Consider the following 18,559-nt stretch of genomic DNA (forward strand, 5'->3'; position numbering starts at 1 on the left):
AAATTAAGAAAGGAAATGGGGAATGTGTCAAAGCGACAACAACCCGACCGTAGAGCAGACAACAGCCGAAGGCAACCAATGGGTCTTCAATGTAGCGAGAAACTCCTGCATCCGGAGGCGTCCTTCAGCTGGCCCCTTAATAAATGTATACTAGTTCAGTGATAATGGACGTCATACTAAACTCCTTTAGTAAAATTACTAAAAATTAGGTATCACCCTCCTTTCTTTCATTAAAATAAGAGCTTTGAAAGAAAATTTGAGTAATTTTAGACAATATTTTGAGTTATGACAAGCAAGAACATACCTCATTTAAAAAAAGCATTCTCATCACTATCTTCATACTGTCATCTGATTAATATGAAGAATTGCCAATAAAAATAAATATGCAAAGAGGAGCGATGTCCTCTGTGTCTATAACATCTTCTATGGAGGCTATTTGCCCGCGTAATAAGTTCAAGAAAAAAATGTGCATGCGTTTTTTGACAGTTCAAACAGGGCAGGAAACTCTGATTAAACGATGTATTTGTTTCTACTTCCGTAACGTTTTACAAACTATAACAAACTGCACACAACGTTTACACAACTTTGGTTAGAAAGAAATGCACTCTTGATCTCTTGATAGATATATGTAAAGTTGTAAACAGTTTTAGAAAAGGTATCACTCCAGGGGATTGAAATTCTAATTTGAGTCAAATGTTCGGGAAATTTGTGAAATCCTTGCCCTCTTTTGAAATATTTATTAGCAAATACTTGCAGATTGTTGCCATTCAGCAAAATAAAAATAAATATCTTTAACCATTCAACTACTGGATATCAAATCTATGAAAATACTCATTACATACTTATGCACAATATATGACACAAACGGCTTTATTTGTAAGATAGCAAGAACAAGGGGGTGGTAAAGTTTATGTATATTGCTCTTTAACATAAGAACTAATCCAGTGACAAATCTCATTGGGTAGTGTCATTTTCAAAAAAAGAGCAATAAAACTACCATTACATATCAGTGTCAACTATGATGAAGTTTTTATAAGCATTGGGTTCCTCTTTGTTGAGTTAGTGCAAGTCTCTCATACTGCCAACACAGTGGTTGTCGTGTCAGCCACTGCCTCACTCAGATTTCTCGGCGCCCGTTGCTGTCTACACTATCTTCTATGCACTCTTCACGCTCCGTCACAGCTATTAACCGGTCTGTCTGAGTTCTTACCACTTTGCCCACAAATCCAACTGCTTTATTTCTATGTAGATATTTTAAATGTATGATTTCACCCGGACCTTCTACTGAATATAACCAAATAAACGGAGAATGTGCCCAGCTAGCATATATAACATTATAAAGGGTCATTACACTAGAACAGCCACCCAAATTCGCATTTGAACTGTGTTTTATGGTAATAACCATAGAGGGTTGGGATCCCGCTGACATGTTTAACTCCGCCACATTATGTATTTATGTGCCTGTCCCAAGTCAGGAGCCTGAAATTCAGTGGTTGTCGTTTGGTTATGTGTTACATGTTTGTTTTTCGTTCCTTTTTTGTACATAAATAAGACCATTGGTTTTCTCGTTAGAATTGTTTTACATTGTCATTTCGTTGCCTTTTATAGCTGACTATGTGGTATGGGGCTTTTCTCATTGTTGAAGCCGTACGGTGACCAATAGTTGTTAATTTCTGTGTCATTTTGGTCTCTTGTGGACTGTTGTCTCATTGGCAATCATACCACATTTTATTTTATATATGGTGTATACTATACGGCGTTTCGTAAAATTTGGTTGAGGCAAAATAAAATTAGAGAACGGAAACTAATATTGTTGGGACGTTCGTACGGACAAGGGAACCACTAAATGCCCACTCCGAAGCGGCGGGGAATAATAATTTCGAACGTTTTTATACTAAAATTGTGCATATCCGACCCATTCCCGATTATCCCTGGTTTCAAATATTTTTTAAAAACGAAGTTTTGTATATGATTAAATGATGAATTCCATCAATTTAAATCCACATTACAAGTAAGGTTATAATAATTAAATCTACAAAGTACGAAAGGGACATAGAAAAAACGGCAAAAATGCGTGTAACTTGTAACATTAAAAAAGCATAAAATAAAGTTTTTGACCTCAAATTTTTAAAAATTTCAACATTTACCCCGCATTTTCGTGTAATAGAATTTCCCGTATTCGGACTATGACGTCATACGAAATTCAAAGCAAAAAATTCAAAACCGGTCATGGTGGATGAGATTGTATTGTAGTTTGGTACATGTAAGAAGTAGTAATTTGGACGGATTTTTATATTCGAATGGAACAATCGGTAAGAAAAATATGTAATTGGTATTTTTTTATTACAAAATAACTTGATATTCCAAATGTGCATTACAAGAGGTTTAAAAAAATCTTCATATTATGAATGATTCGATAGTCCAGACTGAACACTTGATTTTTTTTAATGTCCAGTTGGTTTGTTACAATTTAAAGAAATGACGTTTTAACGCTATTTTATGAATAGAGTCCACGACATGATCGCTTATTATTTCCTTTACACTGCTCTTAGTATATATTTATTAATATTTCCAGAATGTGCATCAGCTGCACTTTGTTGTTAAAAAAAAAGAAGTATTTTGAACGTTCATGTTAAAAGCTCTGTGATAAACTAAATGTCCAGTGTTTTTGTTACGCGTTTGTTTCGGGGGTAAATGCCGACGTCGTAAATGAAGGTAATGTCGCCATTCAAAATTAATTTGTTTTTATATCGCTTTAACAGAAAAAGCCTAAGGTGTCGTCAGCAGAGAGAATTCTACAGAACAAAGAATTGAAATGGCAGAAGAGAAGAGAGCAGAGAAGAAAATCATTCCATAAAAATAAACCAATTGCAACAAAGACACCAAAAGTATACAAAGAAAACGCAGGAGCAATTAGACAACGAGAATATAACGAAAGAAAGAGACAAAAGGAAAACAGTAGACGCAACAGAAACGAATACATGAAAGATTATAGAAGACGTTCTAGTACATTAGAAATCTCAGATAATGGTGAACACGATGGAGTTTTTTCAAACAGAATGGACAAAGCTAGGTAGGTCTAATTGATAGTAACTAAAATGTAAGCGATCATACACAAACAATTAAGATAAAAATTATAAATTATAAAAAAAAACACAATATGTTTTGATGTTATGCCTTTAAATTATTAAAATCAATGATTTTTTTTCAGAAGTTTGACGTTTTCCGGTGCTCTGCCATTTCTATTTTGTAAAACTATATATAAAAAAGAAGATGTGGTATGATTGCCAATAAGACAACTATCCACAAGAGATTAAAATGAAACAGACATTAACAACTATGGGTCACCTTCCGGCCTTCAACAATGAACAAAGCCCATACTGCATAGTCAGCGGTATATATGTATTTTTTTTGTGTATGGCTATTTGTTTTTTTTCATTCCTCGAGATTTCTCGGAATTGTGTATCTTTTTTTTCTTTTACAGATCAATTAAGAAACTCAAACTTGCATTACCAGTTAATTCAGTCAAAAGAGCGGCTGTTCTTTCGGCATACGTTGACGAAAAGAGAACAATGAAATCTCCTGCTGTTGAAAAATTTCGTTCATCAATCGAAAAAGAAAAGATAGAGACATCGGCCATTCAAAGCATCAAAGAAATTATCACGTCAGTTAAACACAAAAGAAATAAAGATGCAATAGCAAGCTTACAATTAGTTGCATCTGCAGTCAGTGGTCCTAACATAACTAATAAAAAAGGGGCAGTTAAAAGTTTAGCTAGTAAATTAGGGGTCAATCGGAAAACAATCCAAAAAGGCAAATCCTTCAGAGCTAAAGTGCTTCATTCTGGAAAATCCTCTTTTTTATATACATCAAGAAAGACTAGGCGTCATGCGTTAGACGATACAACAAAACAACTGGTTCACGATTTTTGGTTGAAAGAAAGCAGCAGTAGACCTACGAACAATAAGAATGATATTAAACGTGTCCGTTTAGGTCCAAACATTTATTCATCCCACCAGTGCTGTATACTGGAAAAAACACAAACGGAATTTTTTCTAGATTTTATAAGAGAATATCCTGAAGTAAAGATAGGTCAGCGTGCTTTTGAAAAGTGTAAGCCTTATGTTGTTCTACCGGCTACTCAGAAAGATAAACTTACATGTTGCTGTCGGCATCATGTTGAGATGAAAAGTTTGTTTAAGTCATGCATGCAATTTCGAAAGAAAACAGTTATTGGAAAAGAAAATTGTTCGTTTTCTGTGTATGGTTCTTTACATGAACTTGTTGATGCAACATTGTGTCCCCAATCTGCCAATACGCAACAACATAAAATGTCTTGTTTGAATCGTGAATGTACGGAGTGTGGTGTTGACAAACTTGACTTTTTACCAGAGGAATTGGACAAAAATGGAGCAGTCGAGGTCTCATGGGAACGATATGAATATCAAAATGTAAAAATTAAAGGCGACAAAGTGGTGAGAAAGCTTGTTCTTGTAAAGAAAAGGTCAAATGCATGTGACATGTTTGATTATTTAAAACAACTACTTGAGCATTTTCCATCCCACCAATTTAGAGCTTACTGGCAGTCAAAGCAAATGAAAAGTTTGATTAACAATTTACCAGTCACGCATTGTGTTGCAATCCATGATTTCTCTGAAAATTATAAATGTACAGAACAGTGTGAAATCCAGTCTTCGTATTTCCAAAAACAAGAAGTTTCTATCCATGTAACAATTTTACATAGACACGCGATTTTGGAGTATGATGGAATAGATAGTAATGAAAATTACCCAAACATTATAACAGAACATTTTCTTGTAATCAGTCCGGACCAGAAGCATGATCATCATTTTACACATGAGGTCCAGAAATTAATTCGTGATTACTTAATATCGATATCATGCGACGTGTCTGTCATGCATGAGTTTACCGACGGTTGTAGTGCCCAGTACAAAAGTCGTCACTGCATAGGAGATATCAGTTATGGGTGTTCCGATTTAGGATATGACAAAATTGTGAGGAATTTTTTTGAAACTTCACATGCTCGTAGACCTCAAGATGCAGCCGGTGGTTACATCAAAAAGCAAGCTGACTTGTCTATCATCCGTGGGCAGCGTGTGATACAAAGTGCACGAAATTTATATGACTTTGCATCAGAAAATCTTTGCAAAACTTCTGAGGATGCAAAATGTTCACGTAGGATCTTTCGCTATATAGAAACGATAAATAGAAATCGAAATCGATATTTCAAACCGGTGAACAAAAACAGAAATATTCACCAAGTATGACAGTAGACATCAGAAAGCTATCATGCTACATCTGTGAGAATTGTGTAAACACAAAATATAATGAGTGCTTAAACATAGATCAAATTGGGAACTTTTCAAATTTAAAAATGGTTAAAGAAAACGCTGATCAGGAATCGGAAGATGAAGAGATCGTCGATGAAATCGAACAACTCTATGAACTTATTTCGACCGGCACAATTTTTGCCGTTAAAGCAGACGATATTAATGTCCCTTATTATTTATTCAAAGCAAACAAACAGATGACTGTTCTGCGCAAAAAAAACAACGGACAAATGGGGAATAACGTATCTCCCCGGATCAAAAGTTATACATGGGTATTAATTTGGCATTGTAAACAACAACCCACTTGAACAAAAACTCATCAAACGTATTCCCGCTATATCTCCTGCGCTTTCCGTAATTTATGTATGTTCGGAACTTGAACTTAATGAAGATGGAGCAATTAATATTGACAATTCCATGCACAGATCTATACTGCGCTGTCTTGATGATTAAAAATAAAAGTTTAAATTATGAGTCAATAAAGTTTTAGTATTTTAAATATCTCTGTTTTTATTTAAAACGAGCAATTAATGTTAAGTTTGTCTTCTTTGTGACACATCGATACCCATGCTTCAAAATTAACCATGTATTAAATGTCGGAACGTCAGTTTTAATTATTAGAAAATAACGTCGTTTTATGTAATTTGAAGACGTTACGTTTGTGGACGCAGGTTTATGCACGCCGTCTTTACGATCAGGTCGATCTGGTCTGGTCGAGATCAGACTGAATTCGTGAATATTTGATTTGGTTTAGATAGTCGAGTTAAGATCGTGTAAAGATCGTGAATTGGTCGGAATTATCGAATAAGTATTCATTTCGTTTTCGGGATGGAGTCGTGATGGAGTCATTAAGGAGTCGTGATGGTCGAGTTAAGGTCGTGTACAGTCGGAAATCGGTCGGGTAGAAGTCGTAAACATGCCCGATCAAGAATTTGATTGAGCTTGGTCGTAGAAATTTTGATAATCGGGATCATGGAGTTGATCTGATCGGCAGTGTGAACCTAGCTTAAGGATTGCATATTTTGGTATTACTATTGATTCACTCATAAGGTCTTTGCATAGAAAATAAGCACAATTATTCCCAATAGTTATCAAAGGTACCAGGATTATTATTTAGTACGCCAGACGCGCGTTTCGTCTACATAAGACTCATCAGTGACGCTCATATCAAAATATTTATAAAGCCAAACAAGTACAAAGTTGAAGAGCATTGAGGATCCAAAATTCCAAAAAGTTGTGCCAAATACGGCTGAGGTTATCTATGCCTGGGATAAGAAAATCCTTAGTTTTTCGAAAAATTCAAAGATTGGTAAACAGGAAATTTATAAAAATGACCACATTATTGATATTCATGTCAACACCAAACCAGATGCTGGAATGATACGGGTTATGTTTTTCTCATATATTTTATAATGATATGATACTTCACCCCTAATGGGAGGGAGTGTGCATTTTTTTCATACGATGAAGACATCATCTCTCAATCTGTTTAATTGAGGTCAGGAGCTGGCATGCTAGTAGTACTTTATTGTATCATAGTCATTTTGCTTATTTTTTGGGGGATTACCTATTCTGGCATCGGACTAGGACTTCTTTACTGTGCGTATTATTTGCTGTGTGTTTTCTCTAATCTACATTGGCTAGAAGTATAAAGAGAGGGTTCAAACCTTACAGAACATGTTTAACCCTGCTGTATTTTTGCGCCTGTCCCAAGTTAGGAGCCTCTAGCCTTTGTTAATCTTGCATATTTTTTTTTTCATTTCTATGGTTTGGAGTTAAGAATGAAGTCCATTTTCACTTACCTGGTACGCATTTTTCTTCAGGGGGCAGCTGAGACACACCTCCAGGTTCAGGATTTTGCCGCAGCGTTGAAGATCCATTAGTGACCTTCGGCTGTAACCCGCTCTTTGGTCAGGTTGTTATCTCGGCGTACTAGAGTAAAAAAAAACACAAATCATAATATGAATATATTTTATTAGTATATTATATCATATAATGTTTCTTTTACTTGTTTTCATTAGGGTTTATTTCAGTAACTTTGTTAATGGATAGCATTTAATGTAACTAAATATATAGGTTTGAAAGGGCATATATGTTAAAACGAGATAAAACCCAATTATAAGAAAGTAAACTAAATGGGGTATAATCTATTCTTTATGTTTTCAAGATATATAGTTATACTTTTCTAAGGTAGACACATTTATTGCAATGTACGAGACAGTATGCCCTTTTTCACTCCCAATGGCGAATTAATCCAAATTTACAACTAGTATATAGTTAATAGGTCTACTATCCACAGTTCTGCCTAACAAGGATAATTTACCACAGGCCAATAAATTAGACATATAAAGGAAATAACCATGACATCAATTTTAGAAGATTGGAAATTCCCATGTTACACCACACAACGCCATCCTGAACTCTATTAGATTAAGTCATTAGGAAACAGTCTTCCTGAAGAAGGTTCAAATAAGTATATATATTAAAGGGATTGTAAGGTATACTTTAATTAAACAGCAACTGAATGTAACAAATGAAAGACATGCTGAGATTTATTTCGGTTGATGTGGTCTGGTGTAATGTTTTATATCTTTGGTGATTACTTTTTTCTGTTTTTTACTCATTTATAACGTTTTTGTCCTACATACGCTGCTAGGAATAAACGTAAATCACAAATCAATTAATCCTTGATATACTTAGAATATAATAGCCGGTGATCTATCCCTTTTCGATAATACATAATAAGTTATGGTACTACAAGTATTCTGTATAACCTTCTGTTTTCATATAATACACAGTCTTAACATTAATTTCCCTTCCTAATAACTTGATGTATTCAATATCAAATGTTTCTAATTCATCATAAAATCACAATGGTTGATCATGTTTATTGATGACAAATTAATACAAAGTATGCTCGGGTGATTATGTGTTTGTCATGTGGACAAACAGATCTTTGATTAGCATTGATTGCTGGGTTTAAAAACTATATGTTATAATTTGTTTAGAATTCATATGCTTGAAGATGTGAATTTATTTCAGAGTTGAAACGTTCATATTATTGAAATACATTTGAACTTATAGACTCCTCTCTGACTCATTTGAAAAACATGGGAACGATCCAAAAAAAGTAAAACAACACAAATATCTCATTTTGAGAAAATTCAAAAGAAAAAGATCCTATTCAAATAACAAAATCAAGCTCAAACATAATCACGAACACACACAACAAACGCATTGCTTACAACTGTCATATTTTTGACTTGGTACAGGCATTTACTTTTGTATAGAATGGAGGATTACACAAGGTTTTATGGTTAGCTTTACCTCTCATTTGTATGACAATGGCATAAAATACCATTATCTTGACAATAATGTGTGAACACAACACATACAAATACTAGACAACAAAGTCAAAAATACGGGAATAGTAGTCAACAGTGTTCTATAATCCTCGGCACTATAAACAACAAACAATTATGTAAAAAAGGCTTATAATATAAAAATATCTTAGCCGTATTTGGCACATTTTTTTTGGAAATTTGGATCCTTAATGCCCTTCAACTTTGTACTTGTTTGCATGTTTTCATACGGGTTTATTTCAGTAACTTTGTTAATGGATAGCATTTAATATAATTAAATATATAGGTTTGAAAGGGCATATATGTTAAAACGAGATAAAACCCAATTATAGGAAAGTAAACTAAATGGGGTATAATCTATTCTTTATGTTTTTAAGATATATAGTTATATTTTTCTAAGGTAGACACATTTATTGCAATGTACGAGACATTATGCCCTTCTCACTCCCTTAATCCAAATTTACAACTAGTTATATAGTTAATAGGTCTACTATCCACATTTCTGCCTAACAAAGATAATTAACCACAGACCAATAAATGAGACATATAAAGGAAATGACCCTGACATCAATTTAAGGAGATTTGGAAATTCCCATGTAACACCACACAACGCCTTCCTGAACTCTATTAGATTAAGTCATTAGAAAACAGTCTTCCTGAAGAAGGTTCAAATAAGTATATATGAAAGGGCTTGTAAGGTATACTTTAATTAAACAGCAACTGAATGTAACAAATGAAAGACATGTTGAGATTCATTTCGGTTGGTGTGGTCTGGTGTAATGTTTCATATCTTTGTTGATTACTTTTTTCTGTTTTTTACTCATTTATAACGTTTTCGTCCTACATACGCTGCTAGTAGTTTATAAACGTAAATTACAAATCAATAAATCCTTGATATACTTAGAATATAATAGCCGTTGATATATCCCTTTTCGATAATAGATAATAAGTTATGGTACTACAAGTATTCCGTATAACCTTCTGTTTTCATACAATACACAGTCTTAACATTAATTTCTCTTCCGAATAACTTGATGTATTCAATATCAAATGTTTCTTATTCATCATAGCATCAGAATGGTTGATCATGTTTATTGAAGAAAAGTTAATACAAAGTATGCTCGGGTGATTATGTGTTCGTCATGTGAACAAACAGATCTTTTGATAAACATTAATTGATGAGTTTAAAAACTATATGTTATAATTTGTTTAGAATTCATATGCTTGAAGATGTGAATTTATTTCAGAGTTGAAACGTTCATATTAATGAAATACATTTGAACTTATAGACTCCTCTCTGACTCATTTGAAAAACATGGGAACGATCCAAAAAAAGTAAAACAACACAAATATCTCATTTTGAGAAAATTCAAAAGAAAAAGATCCTATTCAAATAACAAAATCAAGCTCAAACATAATCACAAACAAAGACACAACAAACGCATTGCTTACAACTGTCATATTTCTGACTTGGTGCAGGCATTTACTTTTGTATAGAATGGAGGATTACACAAGGTTTTATGGGTAGCTATACCTCTCATTTGTATGACAATGGCATAAAATACCATTATCTTGACAATAATGTGTGAACAAAACAAATACACGTAATAGATAACAAAGTCAAAAATACGGGAACAGTAGTCAACCGTCATTATAAAACAACAAACAATTATGTAAAAAAGGCTTATAATATAAAAATACCTTAGCCGTATTTGGCACAATTTTTTGGGAATTTTGGATCCTCAATGCTCTACAGCTTTGTACTTTATAAATATGTTGATATGAGCGTCACTGATGAGGCTAATGTAGACGAAACCCGCGTCTGGCGTACTAAATTATAATCCTGGTACCTTTGATAACTACATATAAAATACACATAAGCAAAAATTACGAAACACAAAATAACAAAACATTTACGTGGCACAATAACACAATGACAGGATGTATAAATACGGGAATTACCTCAAATGTACAGTCACTTACGGAATGGAGTCGCTCTTAACAGGGTTTTTTCCATCAATGATAATTATACATCTTAGCAATGGAAATAACATGTATCTCTATAAGAGGTGTCTCCATTTTGTATGAGACAAAAAAAAAACCTAAACAATTAGCCTTGATGATTTTAACCGATAACGACTATAAACAGGATGTTGTCTGCTCTATGCTCGAGTTGTTGTCGCTTTGACACATTCCCCATTTCCGTTCTCAATCTTATTATAGATCACACATACATCAATTTTATTATTTTACTTTACAATAGAGAATGTTTCAAAGAGACAAAAATCACAACCAAAGAGCTGAAAACGGTCCACGGTCACCGATGGGTCTTCAATAAAAGAAATCTAGCACCCGGAGACGGGGCTCAGCTGGCCCCCAAACAAAAACGTGTACTACCTCAGTGACTATGAGGTCATACGAAACGTCAAAATATAAAAAAATGTTTAAAAACGAAAATACCAAACACCGAGGAAAATTTAAAACGGAAAGCCCATAATCAAATAATAAAATCAAAAGCTGTGAGACATCACACGATTGGATGACAATTCCTGTCCTATTTCTTGTTAAAGCCATTTTTTATGTAGACACAGCTGGATTAAATCCGAATCTATAGCTAGCTACACTTCTCACTTATTTGCCTGTCCCATAAAGTTCCTTTATATTGACAACGATGTAAGAACAAAACAAACAGAAATAATAGTTAGAATATCGAAAATAGGGGTATATCATTCAACATTGAGTTATAATTTTAATCACTTCAAATACAAAGAAACATAAATCCTGACTAAGGAGAGGAGCAAAATCATTTGAACATTGAAAGGGTATGACCAATTTTCGAATTATTCTTTTGTTATATTTTTAGTCTGGCTAAGTATATTGTAATAGTCGACACTATTTTATACGGTTTTATGGGCCTGCTATCTGATACGTTTTACGGTATTGTTATAAACTGTTCCTTCAGATAACAAGTGTGCATGTAATACTAGTTAAAATATTGCGTCAGGCAATATTTCATTCATACGACAGCTTCTTGTTGCTTTCAAAGTTAACTCTTGGATGTATTATATTTATATTTGCTTTCAGATCATTCAAGACAACATATTAAGTTCGAGAAAAAGAATGAAGGAGAAATACGAGTGGGTGAATTGTGTTTCATTTAATAAAATTTGCAGAAAAGTGATAAACAGAACAGTGATACAGGTGAATTTATTTGAAAAAAACATGATATATTAATTTTCTAATCCCAAATATCATAGAAACAAGAAACATATTAACATATAAACCTACGTTATCCCTCAATTTGGCATTACTTTTACGTTTTTTCAAAGTCTGGTGTATCGCCTTTCTTTTTTATGATGTCCCGATGAATTTGGCATGGGCATTGGCAACAGAAATGAAACAAAAGAACTTCAGAAAAGAAACATCATCATTATTTACACGTGCACACAACAGTGATTCCATTTAGCACTATCAACAATTTTTTCTTTAAAATTTGGTCAATCTCTGGATTGACTCCTAAGGTCAGAAGTAAATCCGATGTGTAACTTACTATATAATAAATAGTTAAAAACAATTCATACTTTTATTTTAAATTTTACTTACAATTTTAATAATAATTAAGTACTTTCAGAGAAGAGGTTAAAATGAAGTAGGAATTTTTTCTCTGGGAACTATCAGCAACCAATGCTTCCATGGTTGACTAAAGAAATACATTAAATGAAAGTAGTTTGTATATTTTAATATTAATACCCTTAATATACAAAACACTTCGCCTTAGATTTCATCAGAATCAAAAAATTGTATTTAGCAAATCATAATCAAAGGTTGTCTCTATGTTTTCATCAGAGCAAAACAAAATGAAGTCTTTTTATACAAGTCATTCCCGATTACTTTTCTGACAAGTTTGTTTCAAATTAATATTGTGTCAATCTTTATCGACTAACCATGGAATGATAGACGGCTGGCAGACAGACGACAGACGACAGACGAAACATAAATAGCTTTTGAGGTCTTATTGTCCGTGCCAGCTAAACAACATATTATCATTTTGGATACACTAAGTGTCAAATAGCTTGTTACCAGGTAGTACAGACAATAGTTGAAACGGCAATGGCACGAATGTACATATAATATAGTACTTATACTGACGTGTACATTTCTGTTTGTTTTCTTGTATCTTAAGTATCTTAAGTGTGCATTCCTACCACAGTCTTGGGCATGTGTTTCTGCTTTCATCTGTGATTCGTACAATATCCTACCAAGGTGTGTACTTGTAAGCACTTGGATCCGGGAAAAATTAAGTTTTTATTTATACAAGAAGAGTTCATTCAAAGTACTTTAAAATAAAAGGTGTTGCTTGTCTCTGCCTGTATTTTATTTTTCACATTAAATTCGTTGAATGTGATCTGATAGATACTTTATATGGGAGGCATTACATAAATTTCTTTTCGTTATAAGGCTTAACGAATACCGTTCTGCGTAGTAATTTGCACGGGTGGATTCACCCGTGCATACCTAATCGGGAATTAAATCATTCGACGGTTTGCATTCAATCAGTCTACACGTTTAATTCAATTGCTGTTAAGGTCTGTTTGACTTTTATTTCGTTTTTGTTTAAAAAGCACTTGTTGTTCTATATGTACTGTCTTTCACACGTATATTAAGACTATTCTTATGGAATTGTACAATTCAATAGATGCACATGTATACTGTCCAAAGTTACAGTATTTAATCAATTATTTCTCTTTTCATTCATTTAAATGTAGTTGCGAATTGTTTCTAATTTTTGTAATTATATTTTGTAGATTGTTCAGGCTGTTGATCATACTTCTAGTGAAGAGAATGTGATAAGGACCGTTTTTTGGCGAAACACCTGCCATTCTAATATTTTTTCCACATGTTATTATGTTCCGAATGTATTATTAAAAAACTGGATGCTGCAAACCTACATCCCATAGTATATTTGTGTTTTGTGTTATTAAGCCTTGTATAGAAAAGAAATGCTGTATGTTCGGTTGAACCCGTGAAAAAGAACATAATTATATATAAGTTGTCGTACATATGTCGATGATTTAGACAACGAAACATTAAAAAAAAGGTTTTGTTCCGAATCTTTGACAGTAATAATAAATAGCAATAGAAAGTCAAACGGAATACACAGTAACAGGTTGATAATATGAAAGAAATCAAATTATTTCTTGTTCATTACATTGCTTAATTTAGGCTTTGCTAACCATAATGTCTTTTCAGTTTAAATCATTATCTGATGACAATTATCTTAGTCCAAGAAAACAATCATGAAGTATATTAATTGACGTCAATACATTTAGATAGTATTCAGGTATAATCAAATCTGAATCCTGAGTAAAAAGCTTATTTTTATTACCGAGTTGAACTATTGTAATTGTATTAAACACTTCGCTAAGAGCATACCTTAAAGTGGTTTACTAAGTTAAGTACGTAGTTGTCAATAAATTTGATGACTAAACGTATGTGTAAATCATACGATCAAGTACCCTTTCAAATATGTATAAAAGATGTCAATGAGATATGTAACTGAATAAGTCGAAAATAAAAATAATTGGCCGATAGAAAACAAACAGAAAACAAACAACAATTCAAAAAAAGTTTGTTTGGCACTTTTTTTTCATTTTGAAGAATAAAAAACAGAGAGAATTCAAAGAATAACCGTTGATGATAGTTACCTGTTACTTGCAAACATAAGAAACTGTCAAGGTAATGGAGCGTTTATCATAGAAAAAGACATACAACGATATTGTCATTGAAAAGGAAATAAAAGTACAATAAAACTGTTCATAATTTATACAATATACGTGACCATAAATCGGATTGAAATTATGTGAAAGGATTCATAAAAAACGACTGCAAGCTGTTAAACATGTCCAAAAGGGGTCTAAAGTATAGTGAAATCCATTTTGGGCAACTGTATTAGATGAAGTAGGAACATTTGGTCTATAAATCAAAAGTGAATAAACTTTGGAATACAAGAAATATCAAAGGGAAAAATACATTGACATCTTCATAATAATCCGAGTATCATAACCAGCAATCAAATCACAATTGCATTAAACGAATGAGATCCGCCATGTAAGCAGCCACCTATCACGGATAGCATGAATGGAAACACACGCATTGGAAAATCGTAAAAAAGAACGAATACTTCCAGTTTCTAAAAAATAAGAAAAATTAATAAGACGTTGGCGTGAATTATGTTTCAATTAGCAATATGTATAGATGTGATATGATGGCCAATGAGACAACTATCCACCAGGGACAAAATGACATCGAAATATATTTTACAATTAAAAAACGAAAAGATACATATAAATTTTCTTCTAGAATGATTTAAATTGAATTTCCTAGCGAGCAACACCAAAACAAATGTGACGTTTTGATTTCCGGAATTGTTTAATCACAGCTGACGCTGCAATTTCAATTGTTATCATGATGTCAATCACGTACAGCCCCTGATTTATTGAAAATGTACCATGGCTTTGTTTCCAAAGCGGAAGAAGAACGTCATATTAGAATAGGTTTTATGCTTGTCAAAAATTCAAACCTTATACGACATGTTATGTACAATTTCCAACCATGAGAAGGGCCGTGATGTAGCGGATAGCGCATCAGACGAAAAACGAAATGGTTGTTCGTTCGATCCCCGTTCCGGGAAGGGAATATCAGGGATTGAATTTTCGGCTCTCCCTCGACACCATTTGCAATATGGTTTTCAATAACGATACTAGTCCGTCGGAAGGGGACGAAAAATGGCTGGTCCGTGTTTAGAGAGAGAAATATCTTTCGCACGTAACAGATACTCTAGATTACGAAAAAGAGCAGGTTTGTGCCGCTATAAGGCAGTATTTCCAATCAACGGCGGAGTACATTACTAATGGTGTTACAGTTGATGAAACACATTACAAGCAAAGAACAGACAATACACTTTCAGATAAAACTTCTACCATATATTTACCTTCTTTTAGTCTTTTTTAAAGCATATGTTGTGGAGAGCGAAAAGGGAAACATCGTGATCAGAAATCATAAAAGAGTAAAAACATATCAACAAACATTGTGGAAGGCCCACACTGTTATTTTGCAAACAAAGTTTTCATGTTAATTTCAAAGAGTTATAGGCATTCATTAGCATACATATATGTGATCATCAAATTCATCTTATCCTGTCGGTGCACCCGAACTCGCTTGTTTATGATTTCATGCGATCCCTTAATGTGTGTTCATTATACTTTTTTTTCTTCATAATACATTTATGAGATTTAGACATTGGTATTTCACATTTTGCCTACAATTACAGTGACAAATTACACATCAGTTTTGAAAGAATTGCTTATAACGGCTTTCCAAGTAGGTATCAAATCTTAATATTTACATGATCGGTTATTGATACCAAGGAAACATTCAAAACTCTTAGTCAAAATGGAAAGTAACAACGATACAGCCATAAACCGAAAGACGACGAACAGATAAGCAAGTCCACAAAATCTAGTTTTGTTATTAAGGCTCCTAGATAATGTGATAGCTTAGTTGTATTGATTTCATAAGCCTTAGCTTACATTTGTTGTATTATACTTCAACTGAACATAACCTATTCTTCAAACACCAAATTAATATCCCCTTCTCCTCTTTAACCAATAAAAAGATCGAATTGAATTGTTTCAAAATCTTTACCATATTATGTCGTTGTACACTCTTGCAAGCGATGTGGGGGTATCATTCTGTGAACTTTGAATATTGTACTTTTTTTTTCAATTTACATCTTCTATTTTTCACTACAATTTTGTTCGGAATAAATGCATACACCTCTACATGACTATTCAACTATCAAGAATCGCCGAAGTGGTTGTTAAATAACACTAAATGTAACTTTATATATATGTTTTTAAGGACATATGTGTAAAAATGAAATAAAACCTAGTAAGAAATTATCTTCAATGGAGAAGTTCCATTTTTTATGTTTTCATGATATATAATCCTAATTTGATAAGGAAGACAGATGTATAGCAATTTGTGAGACATTAACCATTTCTCACTCCCAATGGCGAATTAAGTCGGAATTGTTCATAGTTGATAAGTTAACTATCAGAATGTCTGCATTGCAAATATAATTTACCATAGACCAGCAAATGACATATGAAGAAAATGACCATGATTTCAATTACATTAGATCACCCACTCCCAAGATACACCATTAAATACTATGAAAATCAATCATGAACTGTAGATTAAGTAATTAAGCAATATTCTTAGTTTTCTTGTGAAAAGTTTAATTAAGTATGAATTATAGGAGTTGTGGCGTGTACGTTAATTATACAGCAAAGCAATGAGACAAATTACTATAAGACATCCACAGATCTATCACTTTGTATGTCACTAAATTGTAGCCTATGATAACAAATGGTTTGATGCTGAAACAGTGAGCTAATGCTATAGCATTGTTGATAATGTATAATGAAATAAAGCTGTTGATGATTTCAGCATTTCAGATTGGTTGCAGGGTATTGTTATAGCATCATCATTATTCCCAATTATCTCGTCGAGTTAAATTTTGTCTGTCTTCCGACAGGTCAAGCGTTGTCGGTTGATGGGATCTGGTGTCTAGTATCTTTGGTTATTACGTCTTTTTTTTTTTTAACTCATTTAGATATCATCCTAAATAGGATAGTTATTTTGCTACAGGATGTTTAAAATCTTTCATCTAATAAATTAAAACGCGTTTTTTTTCTGTTAATACCTGTTCTCAAATATTTTAGACCACTTAACATTTTTTTGAAACCTATGGTTTTTATGTACCTTAGTTTTATCTTCTTAGATTAGTTTTTTTGTTAATAACTGCATTTATTCAAAAACAGATTTTTCTTCTTATCCATTACATCTTCAGAATGGTTTAATATTGGTTGTTAATTGTTAAAAAACATAGAATGTACACATTTTCTTATGAATAAAAATAATAAGATTTGGTATTATTGCCAATGAGACAACTATCTACAAGAGACCAAATGACAATGGAATTAACAACAATAGGTCACGGTATGGCCTGCAATCATGTGTTTATCACGTGAATATAAAGTTTTGTTGTTATTCAGTCATTATTGCATTTCAAACATTGTATACCTAGTAATGTCTTCTTAAGTGTTTCAATTTTACTAGATTTATGTTTTACTTGCAAGTCTTTAGTTTCTACGAATAAGGTTAAATATAATGAACTGATCTCAAAGAAGTCTCTTGAATACGTGCATATAGACAGACCCTCAATGCTTCAAATGATAGAACTAAGTTAAAATATTCATTCAGTGACGGAATGGCGGCACGCAGAAATGGTGTTGCACGCTCAGCAATACATCTTTGCAATTTAAATAACATGCTCCTCTGTGACAGGCGTTCCCTTTAGTTGAGTGAATAACGAAGGCCATTAACATATAGCTATAATGATTTAAACAAATAAAGATTTAATACAGCTTTACGCCCATTATAGATCAATTAACACTTTTGCTTATAAACCGCAAAAAAGGTCGAATTATTCACATTCATTTGAGAAATTCAATATCCGGTTATTTTCCAACGTTACAGAATCAATTTGGCGATGGTCTTTGCAGTACTCGACCATATTTCATTCCGTTTTATAGTCCAGAAATCATTGTTTGTTGAGCTTTTTAAGTATGGTTTTAAACTGTTTCTTCCGATAAGCAAATGGATATGTAATACTACTTAAAAGAAGGCTTCTGGTTATATTTGAATAAATGCGACGGCTTTTTTGTGTTTATCAAAATGAAATATTAGATTGATTTCAAATATCTTATCTACCAGATCCTT

At 32.9% G+C, this 18,559-nt stretch overlaps 1 protein-coding gene across 1 annotated transcript; it reads left to right on the forward strand.

Annotated features, from left to right (window-relative positions):
• Window positions 1-2,224: 2,224 nt before the first annotated feature.
• LOC139482852 (uncharacterized) lies at window positions 2,225-5,834 on the forward strand. Its single transcript, XM_071266892.1, has 3 exons — window positions 2,225-2,312; window positions 2,763-3,073; window positions 3,485-5,834. The coding sequence occupies exons 1-3, from the start codon at window positions 2,301-2,303 to the stop codon at window positions 5,286-5,288; spliced, it is 2,127 nt and encodes a 708-aa protein (XP_071122993.1). The 5' UTR covers window positions 2,225-2,300; the 3' UTR covers window positions 5,289-5,834.
• Window positions 5,835-18,559: the final 12,725 nt, after the last annotated feature.

The sequence above is a fragment of the Mytilus edulis genome, chromosome 7 (genome assembly GCF_963676685.1).
Source record: "Mytilus edulis chromosome 7, xbMytEdul2.2, whole genome shotgun sequence".
Classification (NCBI taxonomy): Eukaryota; Metazoa; Mollusca; class Bivalvia; order Mytilida; family Mytilidae; genus Mytilus; species Mytilus edulis.